General features: G+C 50.1%; 1 protein-coding gene across 6 annotated transcripts in view; it reads left to right on the top strand.

Annotated features, from left to right (window-relative positions):
• NTRK3 (neurotrophic receptor tyrosine kinase 3) overlaps positions 1 to 18,222 on the top strand; it is a 384,919-nt gene that overhangs the window by 65,547 nt on the left and 301,150 nt on the right. For all 6 annotated transcript variants that reach the window (XM_038532784.1, XM_038532786.1, XM_038532783.1 and 3 more), the window contains 2 exons: positions 11,870 to 11,944; positions 12,669 to 12,740. In XM_038532784.1, the coding sequence (XP_038388712.1) occupies positions 11,870 to 11,944; positions 12,669 to 12,740 (147 nt within the window). The remainder of the gene's footprint in view (positions 1 to 11,869; positions 11,945 to 12,668; positions 12,741 to 18,222) is intronic.

Here is an 18,222-nt window from a genome sequence, read left to right as displayed (position 1 = left end):
CCCTTCCTCTTCTATCCTGCGCCTCCTCTCCTCCTCCGTGGCTTGCCCACATTCTGGTGCGTGTGCAGGGAGTGCTGGGCACCACCACCCATGTGATCTTGTCTTTCTGATGGTTACCTTGACGAATCCTTCTGACACCCTCCGGTTCCGCAGATAATGATTCCCACAAAGTCAAGGACTCCCTAACGTCCCAGGGACCTGAAATTACCTCCAACAATGAAAATGCCCCGGGCCTTGGAGCGACGTTTCCGCATTAACTCTGAGGCAGAGTTGCAGTGAGGAAATCTACCCTTTTAATAGGGGAAAATATTGCCCTCATAAGTCTTTATGCCGTGCACTTGAGCTTAATGCTCACTTACCAGTTCGCCTTTATAACTTCCATATTGAGTGAATTAAGTCCTCCATGTGGGTAGTTATTAAAGAAGTGATAAGTGCTTTATAATTCAGTAAAGGGTGGCCTGGCCATTTCATATTTTCCTAAGGAAATTGGCCACCCAAAGGGCAGTACTCTCAGGACCCCTGGGGCCAGCTGATTTTAGGCATAGAGCTTACACTATTGGATTACTTTCAAGCCAGCTGCTCTGGCCTGGACCAGACTCTCCTTCTTGCTCAGACTTTCTCCCCCAAGGCCCATTGGGGAGAAGGGGTCAACATCAATGTCTCTCCCTGCCTCGGGCTGTTTCCATGGTTCATCAAAGACCCATCAAAGACCTCTTCTTTCTCTCCTTGTTCAAAGCTGAGTTGTCTAGTCAGGATTGGAGATTTTATGATCAATGTGGTTTGACTCACATCTGCAGACAAGAGGAGGGTGTCTTTTAGGGGCCATGAAATGCTGACCCTCCTACTCTCTACCCAGCCCCACAACCTCATCGACACAACTTATATCTTTATACCTTAGTCTCTTCAAGTGATTGGAAAAAACGTGGGTCCCATCAAGACCTCATCAACCAGAGGGTTTTTACATGTTGTAAAGTCCTTGGGTTTGGAGGAAGGACAGTCACATTAATTTGTTCATTCAAATTTTCTACTATGTACAGGGAACTGGGTCTGTTGTTGTGGATATAGTAGTGAACAAGATAGACAAGTTGACTACCTTCACAGAGCTGGCATTTTTGTTAGTAAAGAGATGCAATAAATAAGTCAACACATACGTGAGATAATTACAGACTTTGCCAAGTGGTATAAAGGAAGTAATCTAGAGCAGCATTTCTCAACCTTGGTGCTGTCATCATTTTGGACTGGATCATTCTTTGTTCTGAGGGGGCTGTCCTGTGTTGTAGGATTTTTATTTTATTTTATTTTATTGTATTTTATTTTATTTTAATAAATAAATAAATTAATTTTTGTTGTTGTAGGATTTTTATTTATCTTTATTTTTTATTTTTTGTTGTTGTTGTAGGATTTTTAATAACATCCTTGGCTTCTACCCACTAGACCTTCCCAGTTATGACAATCAAAAATGTCCCCAGTCATTGCCAGATGTCCTCTGAGGGATAGACTCCGCTCCTGGTTTCTGAGAACAATTGATCTAGAGGAAGGTTATAGAGAATGACTTTGGCTAGGTTGGTCAGGAAAGGCCTCTCTGCGGAGATGACATCTAAGGAGAATCTGAGTGCTTTTAACGGCAAAACCAAGTGCGAGGGCCCTGAGAGGTGGGGGAGAGCTTGGTGTTTTGGAGAATAGAAAGGAGGCCAGGGGATCCCTGGGTGGCTCAGCGGTTTAGCGCCTGCCTTTGGCCCAGGGCGTGATCCTGGAGACCCGGGATCGAATCCCACGTCGGGCTCCCGGTGCATGGAGCCTGCTTCTCCCTCTGCCTATGTCTCTGCCTCTCTCTCTCTCTCTGTGTGACTATCATAAATAAATTAAAAAAAAAAAAAAAGAAAAAAGAAAGGAGGCCAGTGAGATTAAAGCCAATGAACAGGGTTTGTTTGAGCTGAGGAAGGAGATGCCTGAGCCAGATGTGACAGACCTTGCTGGCTCTGGTTGGAGTGTAGATTCATCCCAAGTGCGGAGGAGCCATTGGGGGTTTGTTTTTGAAGGGTGGGTGCAGTGGGGGAGGAGGATGTGATCAGATTTACATTACAAGAAGTTCATTCAGGCTTCTGAGGGAAGGACAGATTTTTAGGGCCAGAGTACAAGCAGTGGTCCTGTCTTGAGGGCAGTGGCCTTTGGGAGCAGTCATGATGGCCTGGGCTCGGGTGAGGTTGTGGGAAGAGGACAGAACTGATATCTCTTGTGGAGATGCATCGCTTAGGTGTGGATATTGCAGGAGGAGAGGCAGCACTCGTTGATGAAGCTTGGCTTAGACACCTGGGTGGCACCAGTGCCATTTATTGGGATGGAGAGGCCCGAGTGGGAGGAAAGCCGAGGGCTGCTGTTGGACGTCTATCAGGGAAGAGTCTGGAGCTCAGCGGGATGATCAGACCAGAGACACACATTTGGGTGCTCTCAGCGTGTCAGTGGTGTTCAGAGCCAGCACATGGGTGAGATCACCATGGCCTGGCGGGTGAAGGGGGCCCCCAGGGAAAGATCCAGGAGACACCAGCACTTAGGGATCAGACAAATAATATAGACCCTGCAGAGGAGACTATGAAGTAGTAGCCAGCAGAGTAGAAGGAAACCCAAGAGAGAGTGAAGTTAAGGAATCTGTAAAGAGAATGTTTCAAGAAAGAGTGAGTGGTTAACCAGGTAAAATGCCCCTAAGACTGGGTAACCGGGTGGCAGAGCAGAGCTTGGCAGTGTGGGACTCACTGGCGACCTTGGCAGTGCAGTTTCAGTAGAGCAGCTGGGATGGAAGACCTGTAGGGTTGGAGAATCCCAAGGGAAGTGAGGAGGGAAGTCGGACCTGTGCGAATAGAGAGATCCTCTGAAAACATTTGTTGTGAAGGATGTAGCGACATGGGTTAGTAGCTGGAGGAGGACATGGCATGAAGATTTTCCCTTTAAATGGGCCCTCCTAGAACATGTTTGTATGCTGGTGGGAAAATCTAGTGGAGAGAAAGTGAGAGTACAGACAAGAGAGAGAGAAAAAAACTGAATGAGTCCTTGAGAAGGCGAGAGGAGTCGAGGGCAGGGGAAGGTCCAGGCAGGTTGCTGAAAGAGTGCTAGGTACATGAGTTCTGCTGCTGATCACTTTGAGGGTTCCCTCACGCATGCATTCATTTCATGCCCTCAGCTGTCACTGAGCATTTGCATGGCACTGGAGACACACACTTCTGGTCCATACCTCAGAAACCTCCTGGTCTGGTGAAAGCCTTAGTCATGTGGGCAAAGGAAAGCTGAAAAAGATGTGCCCAGGTGCCAAAAGCATGCCCATTGTATCTCCTCCTCTGTTTGGCAAGAAGGAGCCCTATCCTCTTCCCCAATCCGAATACTGAGCATGAGCAGCAGACCTGAGATCTGGTCCATGGGCCTCCCCAGCCCTTTGGCTCACCATTTTTGGGCCATGTAGTGATCCCTTAGGATGCCCATCCCTGATTAGGATGTGCTTTGGGCCATATCCTTCTCATAGCTGCTTGTAGTTGCCTGTGGGGTCCAACCAGGCCTCTGTGCTGCTCCAGGGGACCCAAGAGAGGACTGCCAGCGAGGAGTGTTAAAAGCCATGGAGGTGAGGTGGGGCATGCAAATGGCTGCTTAGCACCCACCTGGGTGGCTTCCCAAGTGTGCACCTATCCCAGGGTACCCACCCTTATTGGGGATTCTGGAGGTAGGTGAGTGGTGAATGAGACATGTATAATCCCTGTTCTCAGGCATCCCAATTCTAGTATATAAACAGCAACAACAGACAAGTAATCAAATAATCAAATAAGACAATTACAGATGGTTATTAAGGGCTGTGAAGGACATGAACAGGGGCTGGTGCCAGAGAGCAGCTGGAGGGGAAGAGGAGGGGTGTGTTCACTGACGTCGGAGGGTCGGAGCAGGCATCTCTGACAAGGTGACCTTTGTAGGGAGCCCTGAGGGATTCAAAGGAGCCAGGATGACTGTTTCATGGAAGTTCTGGTTGGGAATAAGTCTGGTGTGTTTAAAGACAGGTGGGAGAGTGCGGCAGGGGCCCAGAAAGCAAGCAGGTGTTAAGAAAAGGGGCCATAGAAGCAGCCAGCGGCCAGCTCATGTAGGACCTCGTGGGCCATGGTACAGTAGTGTCCTGATTGCATCGTAAGAACTGTGAGAAGCAGTGGGAGAATTTTCAGCGGGGGAGAATGTGACCCAGCAGGTGCAGAGACTCTAGAGGGGGAAGAGTGACAGCAGGGAGGCCATTCAGGAGGCAGGGGAGGTTGGCAGGTTAGAGGTGGCGCTCCCAGTGTGCCGACGCGTGGGATTGCCAGCCTGTGCCCACCTGCCTGCCAAGCCGCAGCAGTGCAAATGGAGCGCAGCAGTTAGACTGGTGAGGGCCTGGCCAGTCTGGTCCCAGGCAGGGGGACAGGGGACAGGGGGGCCAAGCAGGGCAGCCTGGACTCCCCAGCAAACTGGCCAAGTCCCAGATGAAATCTCACTCCTGGAAGTCAGGCCTTTCTTAGCAGGGAGCAGAGGGCATGTGCCCTTGCTCTTTTGTCTGTTAGCAGGCGGAGCATCTCAGCACCTGAAGACCACAGGTGTGTGCACAAACGTTCCCTGTTCCTGGCACGGGCTTTGGAATTGATCAGGAAGCCGACGCAGATGCTGTCGTTTCCCATCTGTTCGCTGCATGATCTGAATGTTCCTTTCTGCAGTCCCGGGGGCCCCAGATGCGGGGCTGGTTCACCGTGGTCCTTGGCATGCAGCTGCTTGTAGAGCTGGTGTGCTAATGTGCTGGCATGCCGGGGTTGCCAGCCCAAGAAGCCTCCCCAGGCTCTCAGGTTCAGCTCCCCAGGCGTCTTGGATCCCCCCTGACAGCTGTCAAGGGAGAGAGAGCTGGGTGACTTGGCTGGTGTGATCCAACGCAGCTCTTCCTCAGGCCCCATGGTGCCTCAGCTCCATAGAGCTGTTGCTCCAGACGGTTTGTTTATAATGCTAAACATATCAGATAATTGAAAGCTAATGCTTCTGTCTGGATCACTAGACATAATATGCCTGGATAACAAATCAATTTCCTTATTGCCCTACAAGGCTTCGAAGTCAAATGCACGGCACATTCGTTGTGTATGTGTGTGCCTGTGTGTGCCTGCCTACTCGCGCTCATGCATGCGTGTGTTCCGATGCTGATTTCTTAAGAACTGGAACTCTAGGCTAGTTTCTCCAGGTACTTAGCTCCATACTTCAACTCAGGCCTCCATCCTAGAATCAGAGTCCAGATGAGAGGAGGATAGGAGCCTTGGATCTTGATGGGGAACTGTCTAGAGAGACAGGCATCTGTGCACAGCCTTGCCAGCTAAAGCTCTCGTGTGCTGTGTTGGAGGAGTGGAATGCCCATATACAAAAACATCAGAGAAATGCCCATTCCGGCTGCCTCCTGGTAGGATGCACCTCCAAGAATAGATATGTGGAACATAATATTAATGGCGTATGCCTAGGTACCACCAGGAAAATGTGAATTATTACTACACCTCCAAGAATACTTCACTTACCTTTCAACCTTAATTATCCAGAAAGAGGATTAGAAACAAAAAAGACAGGGCAAATATCTACCTATTTGTGTGTGTGCATATTTTTATATTCTTCTAGATCTTTATTCAGATTCTATTTACCTTTGTTTATCATTCCAGAAGTAGCAATGAAATCCGCTCTTTCTCACTCTGGTGCTATGCATTAGCACTGAATTGACTAAGACATTGCCTCGTCTAATCCTCACACCAGCTGGATTTCCTATGAGGACACTGAGGACCAGAGAGCCTCGAGAATAACTGGCCTAGGGACATCCAGCTTCCGTCTGCCAGAGCTGGGTGTCTCCTCCTGGTCAGCTTGCTTCAGGGCACCCATGCTTGGCATCTCTGCTCTGAGGGGCTGCAGAGCAGACTAGTGGCAGCATTTTGCAAAGGAGAAAAGGGCCTTGGGAAGGTGTTTGGGCGGGGGGCGGGGGGGGGGATGGCTCACAGCCCCATAGCAAAGGAAGAGTCACATGGCTGCTGAAAATGGACACAAAAACCATTCAAATTTAGGAATCATGGCAGGGTAGGGCCCTTTGGGTAGGGACACAAATTCTGCATCCTTCAGGAACCTATAGGGGTGTCGCTGGGTGATACAGCTCAGCAGGCCTGTTAGCGTGGTCACGATGATCCAAGATCATCAAGAAAATATAAGTCATGTTCTGTCTACCTTGCTTAAAAAGTCAAGGAGGTGTGTAATGCATTTCAGGGGGAAAAAGAAACATCTAGCAAGGAAGTTGAACATGCAAAGGTTTTGCATTTAAATTTAGTTGTCCGGAAAATTTGGTTATGAAGAACAGCTCGTTAATAGCAGTGAGAAGTCACAGGAAAATAACAGTGATCTTAACAGCAAGAGAGGAGAGAGAAAGGTTGCAAACATGAGGTGATAGTGGCCAGCCATGTGTAGAGGAAGGAAGGATGCCCTCTTGTCCCACCAACCAACCCCTTGTCTGGCCGAATGTCCAGGTGGCGAGGAAGATTCTGTGGAAGGGGGACACCGGTCTTGCCCTTTTCTTGGGCCTCCCCATCAACTTCACACCCCTCGTGATGTAAGGGGGTGGATGTCTCAGTGTTCTAGAGTTTTCTATGTATAGGACTTAAATATTGGAGTTATAAACAACTCTTAAACATATCCACATGACATGTTTTTAATTAAAATATGGACCACACAGTCTGTACCATCTAATTTTTATATGCTTGGAGATTGCCAGTTCATTTCCATATTGGCTCAAGCCAAACAGAAGGGAGGAAGAAAGCTATGGTACAAAAGCACAGTCAAATTTATTCTAGTACAAAGGATTTTTATATTTTCTCTGGATGTTTTAATTAATATTTTACTTGTGCCCCAGCTCATCCCCAGAATGGGTGGGAAGCAGCTCTCTGTGATTTCAGGCCTGGGCCCTGTCACCGTGAGTCACAGGGAGTGGCTTCATTTCTGGTATTTCTCCTCCTTGTGAAGAGGCTGGGCACACGCTCGCTCCCTCAGCTCTTGCATACCCTGGTGCACCTGCAGGCAGCAGCATCTTTGACCACAGAGGCTCACCTAGACTTTGTTGAGGTGCCCTGAGCTGTAGCCCTAAGCCTGGCTCTGGCTTGGTTGCTCAGCATTGTCTTGAATTAAGCCTCCCTTCCTCCCTTCTCTCTGGAAAAGTGTTGCACACTCACTCCTCCTGAAGAGTTGTGATTCTGGGGTGTCAGGGAAGAGCAATGGCCAGAGGGGAGGGATGGAGCACTGAGCTGACTCTCTGGATGGAGATGCCATTGTCATGTAAAACAAGCCTTGCAGAAGAGAGACTCTCGGTGGAAGAGGAAGACTCTTCCCCAGTGGGGTCCAGCCAGAGCTGGATGAGAGACTGCTAATGCTCCTGGGATGTGTAACCTGGATTGGGCCATGGTCTAGTGCGCCAAAGAGCCCCTCATTTCCTTTCAAGGAATCTCCTTGACTTGCGGGGGGGGCGGGGGCTGGGGTGAGAGCCACAGCTTTTTATTTTCTCCTCTCACCTGGACCCAGGGACCCAGAGGCAAGTTTTTTGGTTGGGCCTGGGGCCTCTTAGTGTTTGCTGCAAAACAGTTATTTTTTAAAAAATATTTTATTGATTTATTTGAGAGAGAGAGAGAGCAAACACACATGGGGGGAGTGGCAGAGGGCAGACTGCCCGCTGAGCAAGGAACCCCATATGGGACTCGATCCCAGGACCCAGAGATCATGACCTGAGGTGAAGGCAGATGCTTCATTACTGAGCCACCCAGATGCCCCCAAAGCAATCAGTTTTACAACTGTTGCTGTCTGAAGCCGTGGAACATGTTCTTCAGTGGTGATCTTAAGGCAGAAGCTTTATACAAAGTAGGGCTTCCCAGCTATGGACATCTTGGGCCAATTATTCTTTGTTGTGGGGCCTCTGCACATTAGATGTGGCATCATTCGCTTCCTCCCTGTTGTAACCAACAGAAATGTCTGGACACATTTCCCAGTGTACCTTGGGAGGCAGAAGGGCCTCCTGCAGAGAGCCACTGTATAAGAGGTGACGCAGGTGGGGTTACTTTAGTCAGGATGGGAGCCACCTGTCTGTGCCCCCTGCTCCTGATGAGAGCACACTTACGGAGGCTGGAGGTCTCTATGGGGCCAGCCCCACCATGCACTCTGTGCCTGAGCAGACAAACTTGGAATCTTGTAGCTCCGCCGATCGGTGCTCCCGGCATGTCTCTGAGCTCCTCCTCTCCCTCCAGGAGCCGCCTCTGTAAGGATGCCTGGCACAGCCTGGGGCCCTGGAACAGGGTAACCAGCAACTGCCCCACACGGGGTTTGAGTGCCTAACCTTCTTTTAAAAAATGATCATGGGATCCCTGGGTGGCGCAGCAGTTTGGCGCCTGCCTTTGGCCCAGGGCGCGATCCTGGTAGACCAAGGATCGAATCCCACATCGGGCTCCCGGTGCATGGAGCCTGCTTCTCCCTCTGCCTGTGTCTCTGCGCCTCTCTCTCTCTCTGTGACTATCATAAATAAATAAAAATTAAAAAAAATTAAAAAAAAAAGAATTAAAAAAAATGATCATTACGGATTGTTTCTCAAGCGACAAAGTAAGTGCCCCAGGAAGACATCCTGGACACCCAGAAAAAGCGCAACAAAAGGAGAAGCCACATACTACTAGGCCAAGGTAACTGCTGTTTACCATGAACAAAAGCCAACCAAACTTACTGCTGTGTTTATCATATTTGGTATATTTTTAGAGCCTGCCTTCTCCACTTAAGCTTGTAGCACGCAGCAGCCAGCAGGTTCCCACAGCTGACCCCCCGGGGCTGGTACCAAGTGGTGAGTCACCGAGAGCTTGGCAGGTGCCCCGCCGATGTCATCCACAAATGTCAGGCTGCACCTTCGCCGCCCTGCCCTTCGCTCAGAACCTGCTCTGAGCTGCCGGCTGTGCATTCCCCGAGCCCGTTCTTGGTTTCTGCTTGAACAGTTTTTCCTGGAGGTCATGAATGACAGATTTACTGCCCCTCTGCTCTTCTGCCACATGGAGTTTTTATCAATGATTGCTGAGAAATGACAACTTCCAGCAGAACCGTGATGCCATTTTTAGCTGGAAAACTGAGAAAAGACTGCTCAGTTTTTCTACAAAGCACAGGGTTAAAAATAAGCATCCTGGCTCACACTCCCTGAGGACTTACTATATGTCCCGAGCTGCCGCTGGGGTTTTTGAACGGGGTCTTTCAGTTCTCACCTCGTTCTGACGCGGGAGGTATTTTATTACCCCATTTGACAGATGAGGAAACCGAGGCACAGACGGTGATGTCACCTGGACAACGAGGCCAGGATATGCGTCCTGGCAGCCTGGCTTGGCTTGAGGCAGGGGTCGGTCGGCAAGCTTCTTCTATAAAAGGCAGGTCTCTGCCACGATTCCTCAACTCCCATCTTTGTAGAGCAAAAGCAGCCACAGACAACAGTAAATGAATGGATGTGAATGCTGAAATTTGAATTTCATGTACTTTTCACATGTCACAAAATAGGATTCTACTTTTGATTTTTTTAAAAAATGTAAAAACTATTCTTAGCTTCAGGCTGTACGAAGACAGGTGGCGGACTAGATTTGGCCCGCAGGCGGTAGCTTGTTGACCTGGCTCGGGAGCTCAGACTCTTCACCACGCCTTGGCACCGTGGCTGTAAAGATGATCTTCCCCCATATAGGGGAGACTCAGACCCAATAGAGGAGGCAGGGGCTGGAGTCTCTTGACCAAGGGAGCCTTTTGCACCCATTGCCCTGCAGTATCTCAGTGTGCACCAGTGTCAGGGAAGGGACAGCTTGCGGCCAGAAGGACATGAGGGATAGAATGCACCAATGATTGACAGCTGAGCCATAATAAAAACACATTTACGGGATTCTCGTGTGGGCTGAGAAAAATGATTTCATTTATTTAAACAGCTGATTGACAGCTGCTGGTTGGGAGCAGATCCAAGTCTACAGCTGGGATCCCGTGAATGAATGGTTGCCTGTAGGAATAGTGTGATCTCCTTGATGGTTTACCTGGACTGCTGGCCCAGTGAATGCACCTGGGAGCCCCTGGCACGGGCCATTTTGTCCCCCCTTCTGGTATTCCTTTTCACCTGACATGGAGCCAGGGTCCCTGCCTCAGCAGGACCAGACCAAGCAAACTGCCCTGGGGCCGTGAGGCTTCCAGGGAGAAGACTTTGGAGTTGGAATTCAGTCCCGACCTGGCCACCTGGTCCATGTCCCCAGCAGATGCCAGTGTGTCTGGCTGCTCAGCAGGGGCCCCGAGAGAATGTGGTACAAAACGGGCTCTCTGCATACCTTGTCACTGTGCGGCTTTGAAATGCTTCCAGAGGCCCTGGCCACCGCCACCCTGCGGCCTTCCTGGCTCTGGCTCCACTTGGTAGCAGATGGAAGAGCCATGGGTGTGGTGGGGCCAAGGAGGAGATGTCTGGAGAAGGTGGCTGCCACTTTTCTGGCCTCAGTGGCGCAGATGGCTGTGTTGTGGAATGAGCTAAGAGGATACTTTGACCGGGGAGGCCCTGATGGGAGCATCAGATCCCAAGAGGGCAGGGTGAGCAGCAAAGGGCCTTCTCCTAGGCCCGTTGGAGCCCCTTGGGATCGAGGTGTGTATGAATGGTAATTTCTCACACCACTCTAGAGTCAGAAAGGACTTTAACAATCAGTAGTTGGATGATTCTTAATCTGGGGACCCCAAGAACTATCATGGAGGATGTTTGTCCCTGGCATGTGGTCAATATCCAAAAACAAAAACAAAAACAAAAACAAAACAGGAATCAAACCTGTGACAGGCCAGCATCCTTTGCTTACAGAACTTTTGAATTCCTTTGCCTTGGGCTGGAACTTACCCACTGGGTGAACTAGTGCTGGTTTGTATCTGTTAATAAAAAGCTCTGGTTAATGGTGATTTATATCTTCGACGAATAAATTGGAGAAGGTGAATTAATTATTACTTAATAAATGTCGTGTGTCTGCTCGACACAAACCTCCTTGAACATGAGGCGTCTTGGGAGAAAGCTCGAAATGGAGATCCTGGTGACGAGGAAGGAGAGAAGCTGCTGATCTAGTCAAACTTTCTCCCTTTGCAAAGGAAGGCACAAGAGGCCCAGAGATGTCAAAGCTCTCGCTCAAAGCCTTTGGTCTTTAGATCCCAGGGGTGAAGCGGAGCTGGGCTTCTTGATCTCATGTTCCTTCTGTGACACTGGGGTGCCTCCTGGTCCCCAGCCTGCCCCCACCTTTCTTGAGTTGGTCTTGCCCAAGCAAGCTATCATAGGAGTTCTTGAACTCGGGGTGGGGTGTGGGGGTTGGACTGCAGTCACCCAAAGGAGGCGGTCAGTGTCTGGACCCTGGGGGACCCCGAAGTGGGTGTGTGCTCTTTCTGAGCTTTTTCACTCAAAAGCCATGCCTGCCAGCAAGCTACCCTCCCTCTCCCCCCTTTTAAAACCGCATCGTTTGTGTTGTCTTCCTGGACAACTGAGAAAAGTGAGCTGTCCTCAGGAAATCCCAAAATGAAAACAAAAGTGAGTGGAAGAAAGCTGGGTTTCAAGTCTTTAAAAAGGAGAGCTTTCTGGAGCCTAGAGGGGTCATGAAATGCTGTCCCCAGGCCAGGTGCTCTGGGTCTCGTGATGATCCCATCAGGTGGGTGTTGCATAAGCCCCATCGTGGAGGGGGAAACCGAGCCTCAGGGACACTTGGCCATGTGACAGAAGACCTGGCTCCCACATGGATGATCCAGGATTTGAACCCAGGTTTTCTGTGGACCTCGGCCGACCTGAACCCTGTCTTTTCGTCCTCCCTTACAGACACATAGAGAACTGGCGAGGTCTGCACACGCTCAACGCCGTGGACATGGAGCTCTACACCGGCCTCCAGAAGCTGTGAGTGCACCAGGTTGTGGGAGGGGTCATGGGTGGCAGGCGGGCGGGGAGTGGCCCTGCCTCTGGGCTGGGTGATGGGTACTGCCAGCTGCCCTCTGGACTGTACTCCTCCGTTCCTCTTTACTAGTAGTAGAGTTGGTTCTACCCACTTAGGGACTGTCCGGGGCTCCAGAGGCCATCCCCTTGCTCTCCTGTATTTCTCCTGAGCCCAGAAGACAAGGGGGCTGTGTGGTCTCACGTAGGGATTCTGTACCCAGGTCCCAGTTAGGACCTGAACCCAGGTCTCCCGACTAAGTGATCATACTCAGCCCCGTGGTTGGCCAGTGGTCCCCCTAGACTGCAGAATTTCCCAGCCTCCTCCTTCACCTCTGGATTTCTGTGCTAGTGGTGGTGGGGGCTTGGGATGGAGGAGGGAATGGGTACAATGCAGGCTGTGGTCCCGTAGTTGCCGGACCAGATTCTTGAGCAGGAGACCTGTTGTTACCTTCTTGCGAGAACGGGTAGATGACAGCTTCCAGCACATCCCAATGTCCCAGGGTCCCAATGGGGCGTGAGCCCACGTGCCCTCCGCGGGGCATGTAGTGATACTGATGATGAGGAATTGTGTTCAGTTCACAGGGGCGGCTGTAGGGCTGGTCTTGGAATGACCTCCTGTCAGCCTTAGTCCAGAGCAGTTGTCTCTCTGCTCCACAAGCTGTGCTGACCCTGTTCTCTCTTTCTCCAGGACCATCAAGAACTCAGGACTTCGGAGCATCCAGCCCAGAGCCTTTGCCAAGAATCCCCACTTGCGCTATATGTGAGTAGAGCTGGGTCCTGGACGGCAGGGACTGGATGTGGAGTACACAGCAGGGAAGGTGCTGAGCAACAGAGACCTGAGGTCTAGGCCTGGCTTTGTCACTGTGTCACTAGGCCTCAGGCTTTTCCTTTTAAAAAGGAGGGTTTGGGATTTGAGGACAACCCTAGACCAGGGCTTACAGGGGAAGTCTGCTGACTCCCAAGTGTGTTTGCTTTTCATTTGTAACTTTATGGGAATGTAAAAAATGAGAAATCCCATTCATCTGCAATGTGAATGCTATACCTCTGAGACCATTTGTAGGTCCGTGTGTGTGTGTTCGCGTGTGCTGCTGTGTGTTGGGTACAGTTGGAAGAAGAGGAAAGGCAAGGCCAGACCAAGCGCCATGTCTAAATAGGTTCTGGGTTCGGTGGAGAAGGACTCAGAGAGTGGAGACACCTGTATATAAGGTCACACTGCTTTGTCTGGGACAAGTTGAGGCCACCTGGCTCCGGGTAGGATTCTTCTCTGTACCATCCTTCCCGCTCTCTTCCCGTTCCTGTCCATGTCTGACGGCGGAGGAGCCTCCTCAGGGTTGGATCCATGGGGGTAGAATCACATGAGCTTGCTGCTTTCTCTCTAAACCTTGTTCTCCATGGACGACTCCAGAATTCATTAGAAGGACTGCCGTGTCCTGGGGAAAAGATGGGCTTGAAAGGAAGCCCGGAAGACGGTCAGGGGAAGCACTAACCCGCTGTGCCCACAGGGGCTGCTTGCTGTCTGGTCACCTCGTCTTCCAGGACAGTGGCTATCTTGGACAACCATTGGGCACGTTCCCCGAGAGAGCAGAAGCAGAGATGGGGAGGGAGGGGTCTGTTGTATTGGGGGCTTAAATGGAGCAGTGATGTACAGGTGAGTCTTTCCGTTGTCCACGTGACTGCTGAACTGGCTGAAGCCCTTTGTGGTTTGCTAATGGGAGGGCAGCCTGCTGGACTGGAGTCCCCTGGGAAGAGTCAGAGCCTCCAAGGGAAGCTCTCAGAAAGTGGCAGAAAAGGAGGAAGAGAAAGGGAAGAGATTCTGGAGGATCGTGGTGGGAGGGATGGTTCTTTTTGGGGGTCCTGGCTCTGCTGTCTGTCCTCTGTGAGCTTTCTCAAGCATACAGTGAATGCTTTACACACACACACACACACACACACGTAATTGTCAGTGAAAGCTACTGTTGCTGTGTGCTGTGTTTTCGTTCCTCCATCCGGAAATGCCTCGCTGTAACACTGTAAGGCCCTTGCTCAGGGCCTGATGCGTTAGCTCCAGACCTCCCTTCCAGTTGTCTCATTTAGCTGTCACCCCCTTCTTCTCGTCGAGCGACTGTGGTGAGGTTCTCCCAGTGTGTGTTCTTTGCAGCTGGAGGCGTAGCTGGGACTGGAGGAGGGCCTTGGACCAGATGTTCCCCGTGTTTATTTTATTGGGGATTTGGATTTCGATGTAAAACATCCCAGGGGAAGGAGCTTCTGACCTCTGAGAGAAGTCTTTCTTTTCATGCTAACTCACACAAAGTTCGCAAAGCTAAGCGCTCATGGCAGATCAGGTGGGACAGTGGAGGCTGGGGACCACGTGTCCCTGCCAGAGAGACGACCAGCTGACTGCTGCTCTGTGGAAGTGGGGCCCTGCGTTGCCAGACGTACTGTTTGTTCCAGGAGAGTTAAAGGTCTAGTGAAACCCCTCAAGTTTTAAATTCTGGCAACTCAAAATAAACCCCCTCGACTCCATGGGCCAAACAAAACGGGCTTCTGGGTAGAGTATGACAAATGGAGTGCCAGTTTGTGGTCTGGGTTGTGCTTGACGAAGAGAAGCTTTCAACACGGGAGAAGCTCTGCCCCTTTGCTCGAGGACAGTGGGTGGGTGGGTGTTCATGCCCTGGAGACTTCCAGGGCATTGTGTCACCTGCAGCTCTCAGAGAAATCAAGGGGGCTTTGTGACCCATAATGTTTCTTTGGGCCACAGGAGTGGGAACAGGGGTGCATCTTGGGTTACAGGTGTCTCCCAAGTGGAATGTACCAGAACATTACCATCACTTACCCTTGAGGTCCTGGAAGAAGGCTGTGACCCATGTCTCCTTGAGGATGATCTGGGGTGTGCTCGGTGATGGCAGTGATAGGCTGGTGTGGCTTTGTAAGATTCCCAAGGTTAAGGGGGCAGAAGGGGTCTGGTTGGAGTAGTTCTGTTAATAATTGCAAGCCTGCCCATGACCTCGTGCCCTGTCTCCTGGAAGCATTGGCCAGTTTTTGCCACAGCACTTGCTGTTGGCGAGAAGGAGGGTTTACTCTCAATCTACCCCCAGTTTGGGCCTGGCTTTGCATCAGGGACCAGTAAGGATGCTCAGCTTGGTATGAGAAACTCAGCACCTGTTGAGGGGCTCTGATGGGCACCGTGGGGCTTCCAGGAGAGCCTGAGGGTCACGGAGGAGTCAAGGGGTCGAGGTGTAAGCCCTGGCTTCATTGATGGGTTTATTTATGAACTATTCCCACTTATGAAGACACACCCCCAATCCCAACTGACTGAATTTCCCGGCAGCTTCAGGACATATTTCTCCTGGCAAATGGGCCAGGTTCCTCTGCTCTCTCACAGCATCTTCTATTTCTGTCCCCTAAATGCGGTTACGAGTCTTCAGGCCCCAGCTGAGCAATCACAAGATGATCACTTACTCCAGCGCTAATTGCTGAGCCCTGGCTTGGCAGCTTTTTATTTTTTCTTTTCTTTTGTCGTGAGGGGATGGAGGGGAGGGAGGGAGGGAGGGAGTGGATTGAGGGTGGAGGGAGGTAGTGAGGGAGGGGGAGGAAGGAAGTAATGACGGAAGGAACGGAAGGAAGGACGACGGTGAATGAAGGAGGGAGGGCGGGAGGGGAGGGAGGGAGGGCGGGAGAGGAGGGAGGGCAGGATGATGAAGGAAGGAAGGAAAGGAAGGGAGTGATGGCTTGCTGTGGCTGGATGTCGGGGTTATGGTAGGGTTATGGGGGTTGGAGGGAGCTGCTTCCTTCTTTCATTTACTTCTTTCCTTTCCTTTCCTTTCCTTTCCTTTCCTTTCCTTTCCTTTCCTTTCCTTTCCTTTTTTTAGGGTGATTGGCTGAGAGGTCTTTTCTTGTCCCCTGTGTACAGAATGAGAAGCAGGAAGTGAAATCATCATCCCTGTACCAGTATCAGGTTGTCCAAATTGTTCTGATTGGCTTGGTTGTCACCTACTTTTAAGCTGCTGTTGCATTACTCAGGGTCTGCTGCTTGCTTGGGCCAGAGAGTGAACCACTGATGTTAAGGCCAAGTTGTCTGTCACAAGGAAGCCTGGGGAAGAGGACTCTTATGTCAGACTTCAAGGTTTATGAGTGACTGAATCCTCTTCTCTTGACTGCTTTGGTGGCCTCTGTGCTTTATTGAGTGCAAGAGAAGGCAGTGTTGATTCCTATACACCAAAGGAGATCCTGTCTGAGAGATGGAATATTCTTGATCTTTAGATCATTTCCTTGATCTTAAACACTTTTGGATTAAGGATTCTTAAGGATAAGGATCTTCCCAGTGGATAATTGGAATCTCTATTTGCTAATCTGCAAAATGGGCACAATACAGTGCCCCCTCTGGATGGGATGTAGGGAGGCTGACACGACTAGAGACACATATGGTACTCCACCCAGTGCCCAGTAAATGGCCAGTGTTCAGAAATGGTTGTTGCTGATAATGATAGTAATTTTTGTTGTTATTTGTGGTGGTGATAATAGAACCAAAGAGGGGCTATCAGTTGGCCTCTATGATGATTCTGACCATAACTTTATTCTGGAAAAGCTATAGATCTGTCCTGCAGTGCTGTCAACCTCCCTGGCATCTGGAATACTCCTCTCCTCGATCTCTCATGTCTCTCTTCCTTGAATACCAATAAACAAAACCCAGTAGGTTCCCTGCTCTCTCCACTTAGTCGCCCTGCTCTAGACCCTCTGAAGATCCTTCTTGACAATATTAGTTTCAGAAAGGACCCGAACAATTCAGCTGACGATCTTACTCTTTGTTTCCATCTGATCGGAGAGTGCATCCATCCGCACTACTGAAATTGTATTGTTTGCCGATTCTGCAGCCCCACCTCTGCAGCTGGCTCATCTCTTCCCTTTTGGGGTTGGTTTTCTCTAGTGTGGCTCATAGGTTGGCCGGATCTCCATAGTCTGGGGTCCCCATAGGCAGAATAATGTGGATGACTGTGAATTGTACTAAAATGGCCGTATGTTCTTTCATCTGTAAAGCACTTCAGGGCTTAGGTTATCTCCTTCAATTCTTATTACTGTCCTGGTGGGGGGTGGGTGGAGGGGGAATGTGAGAGGTAGCCCAAGGGGCAGGCCCAGAGATGGTCTGACTTGTAAGTAGCAGAAGTAGAACTTCCATGAAGTGCTCTGATTCTCTTTCCAGGAATCTTTCCACTATACCTCATGGGCCAGAAGAGGCAGTGTTTTCCACTGAAGCAATTAAATTTCTTTTTCTTATGATGGTTAGAAAATTGCATAAAAAGTGCTGGTATCTGGGTCACCTGGGTGGTTCTGTCGGTGAAGTGTCCGACTCTTGATTTTGGACTCAGATCATGATCTCAGGGTCATGAGTCCGAGCTCTGCATCAGCTGAGTCTGCTTCAGATTCTGTCTCCCCCTCCCTCTGCCCCTCCACCCACCTCTCACTAAACAAACAAACAAACAAAATCTTTTTAAAAAATGCTGGCATCAGGAGAGAAGAAGGAAAGGTTACTGTTCATTGAGAACTTACTGTGTGCCAAGGACCATGCCTGATGCTTTTGCAAAAATATCTCATTCTTCTTGGTAACTGTAGGTTAGAGTTCCGCTATCCCCGTTCCATAGATGGGAACACTGAGGCTCAGAAATCCTAACTGGCTTCCTCAGGTCCACACAGCAGTTAGTAGAACAGCCAAGACCTGGACTCTGATCCCTTTGCCTCTGAAGTCAGTATGCTTTTCGACAACCCAGACGTGTTTGCCTCCCTCTCTTTCTAGTTCTCTAGCAAGAACTCCTTGTGGGGGAGGAGGGCAGTGGGGGAGTCTTTAAAGTTTTATTAGAGAGAGCCTCTGTTTCCCCCTGGGGAGTTATGCACCATCCATCCTCAAAGACCTCTGTTGAGAAAGCTCTGTTTGGTTTCTTTTTCTATTCAGGTCAAATCCTATAACAACAGTTATGTTACAACCCGAATATCTTTATTATAAAAGATTCTTAGCATTCGCCTATGGCTCACTCATTTCCAAGAATATGCAATGTGAGATTCCAGCAAGCCAAAAGAATTTTTATTTAATCCCTTAGAGTTGTTGTGGTCAGATTTCTCTCGTGTTCTGTTTCTCGCTTGTTCTCACAGAGCTCTAGACACCATGTTGTTAACTCCTCTCTGTCGTAAGCAGATGTACACTTGATCTTCAGCTTTCGAAAGCCGGCCCCGAGCTGACCTGGGTGCGAGTGTGGTGGGGTGGACGGGGAGAA

Source organism: Canis lupus, chromosome 3 (genome assembly GCF_011100685.1).
Source record: "Canis lupus familiaris isolate Mischka breed German Shepherd chromosome 3, alternate assembly UU_Cfam_GSD_1.0, whole genome shotgun sequence".
NCBI classification, from domain to species: Eukaryota; Metazoa; Chordata; class Mammalia; order Carnivora; family Canidae; genus Canis; species Canis lupus.
The sequence above is the reverse complement of the archived record's forward strand: the minus strand, read 5'-3'. Positions and strand labels throughout refer to the sequence as shown.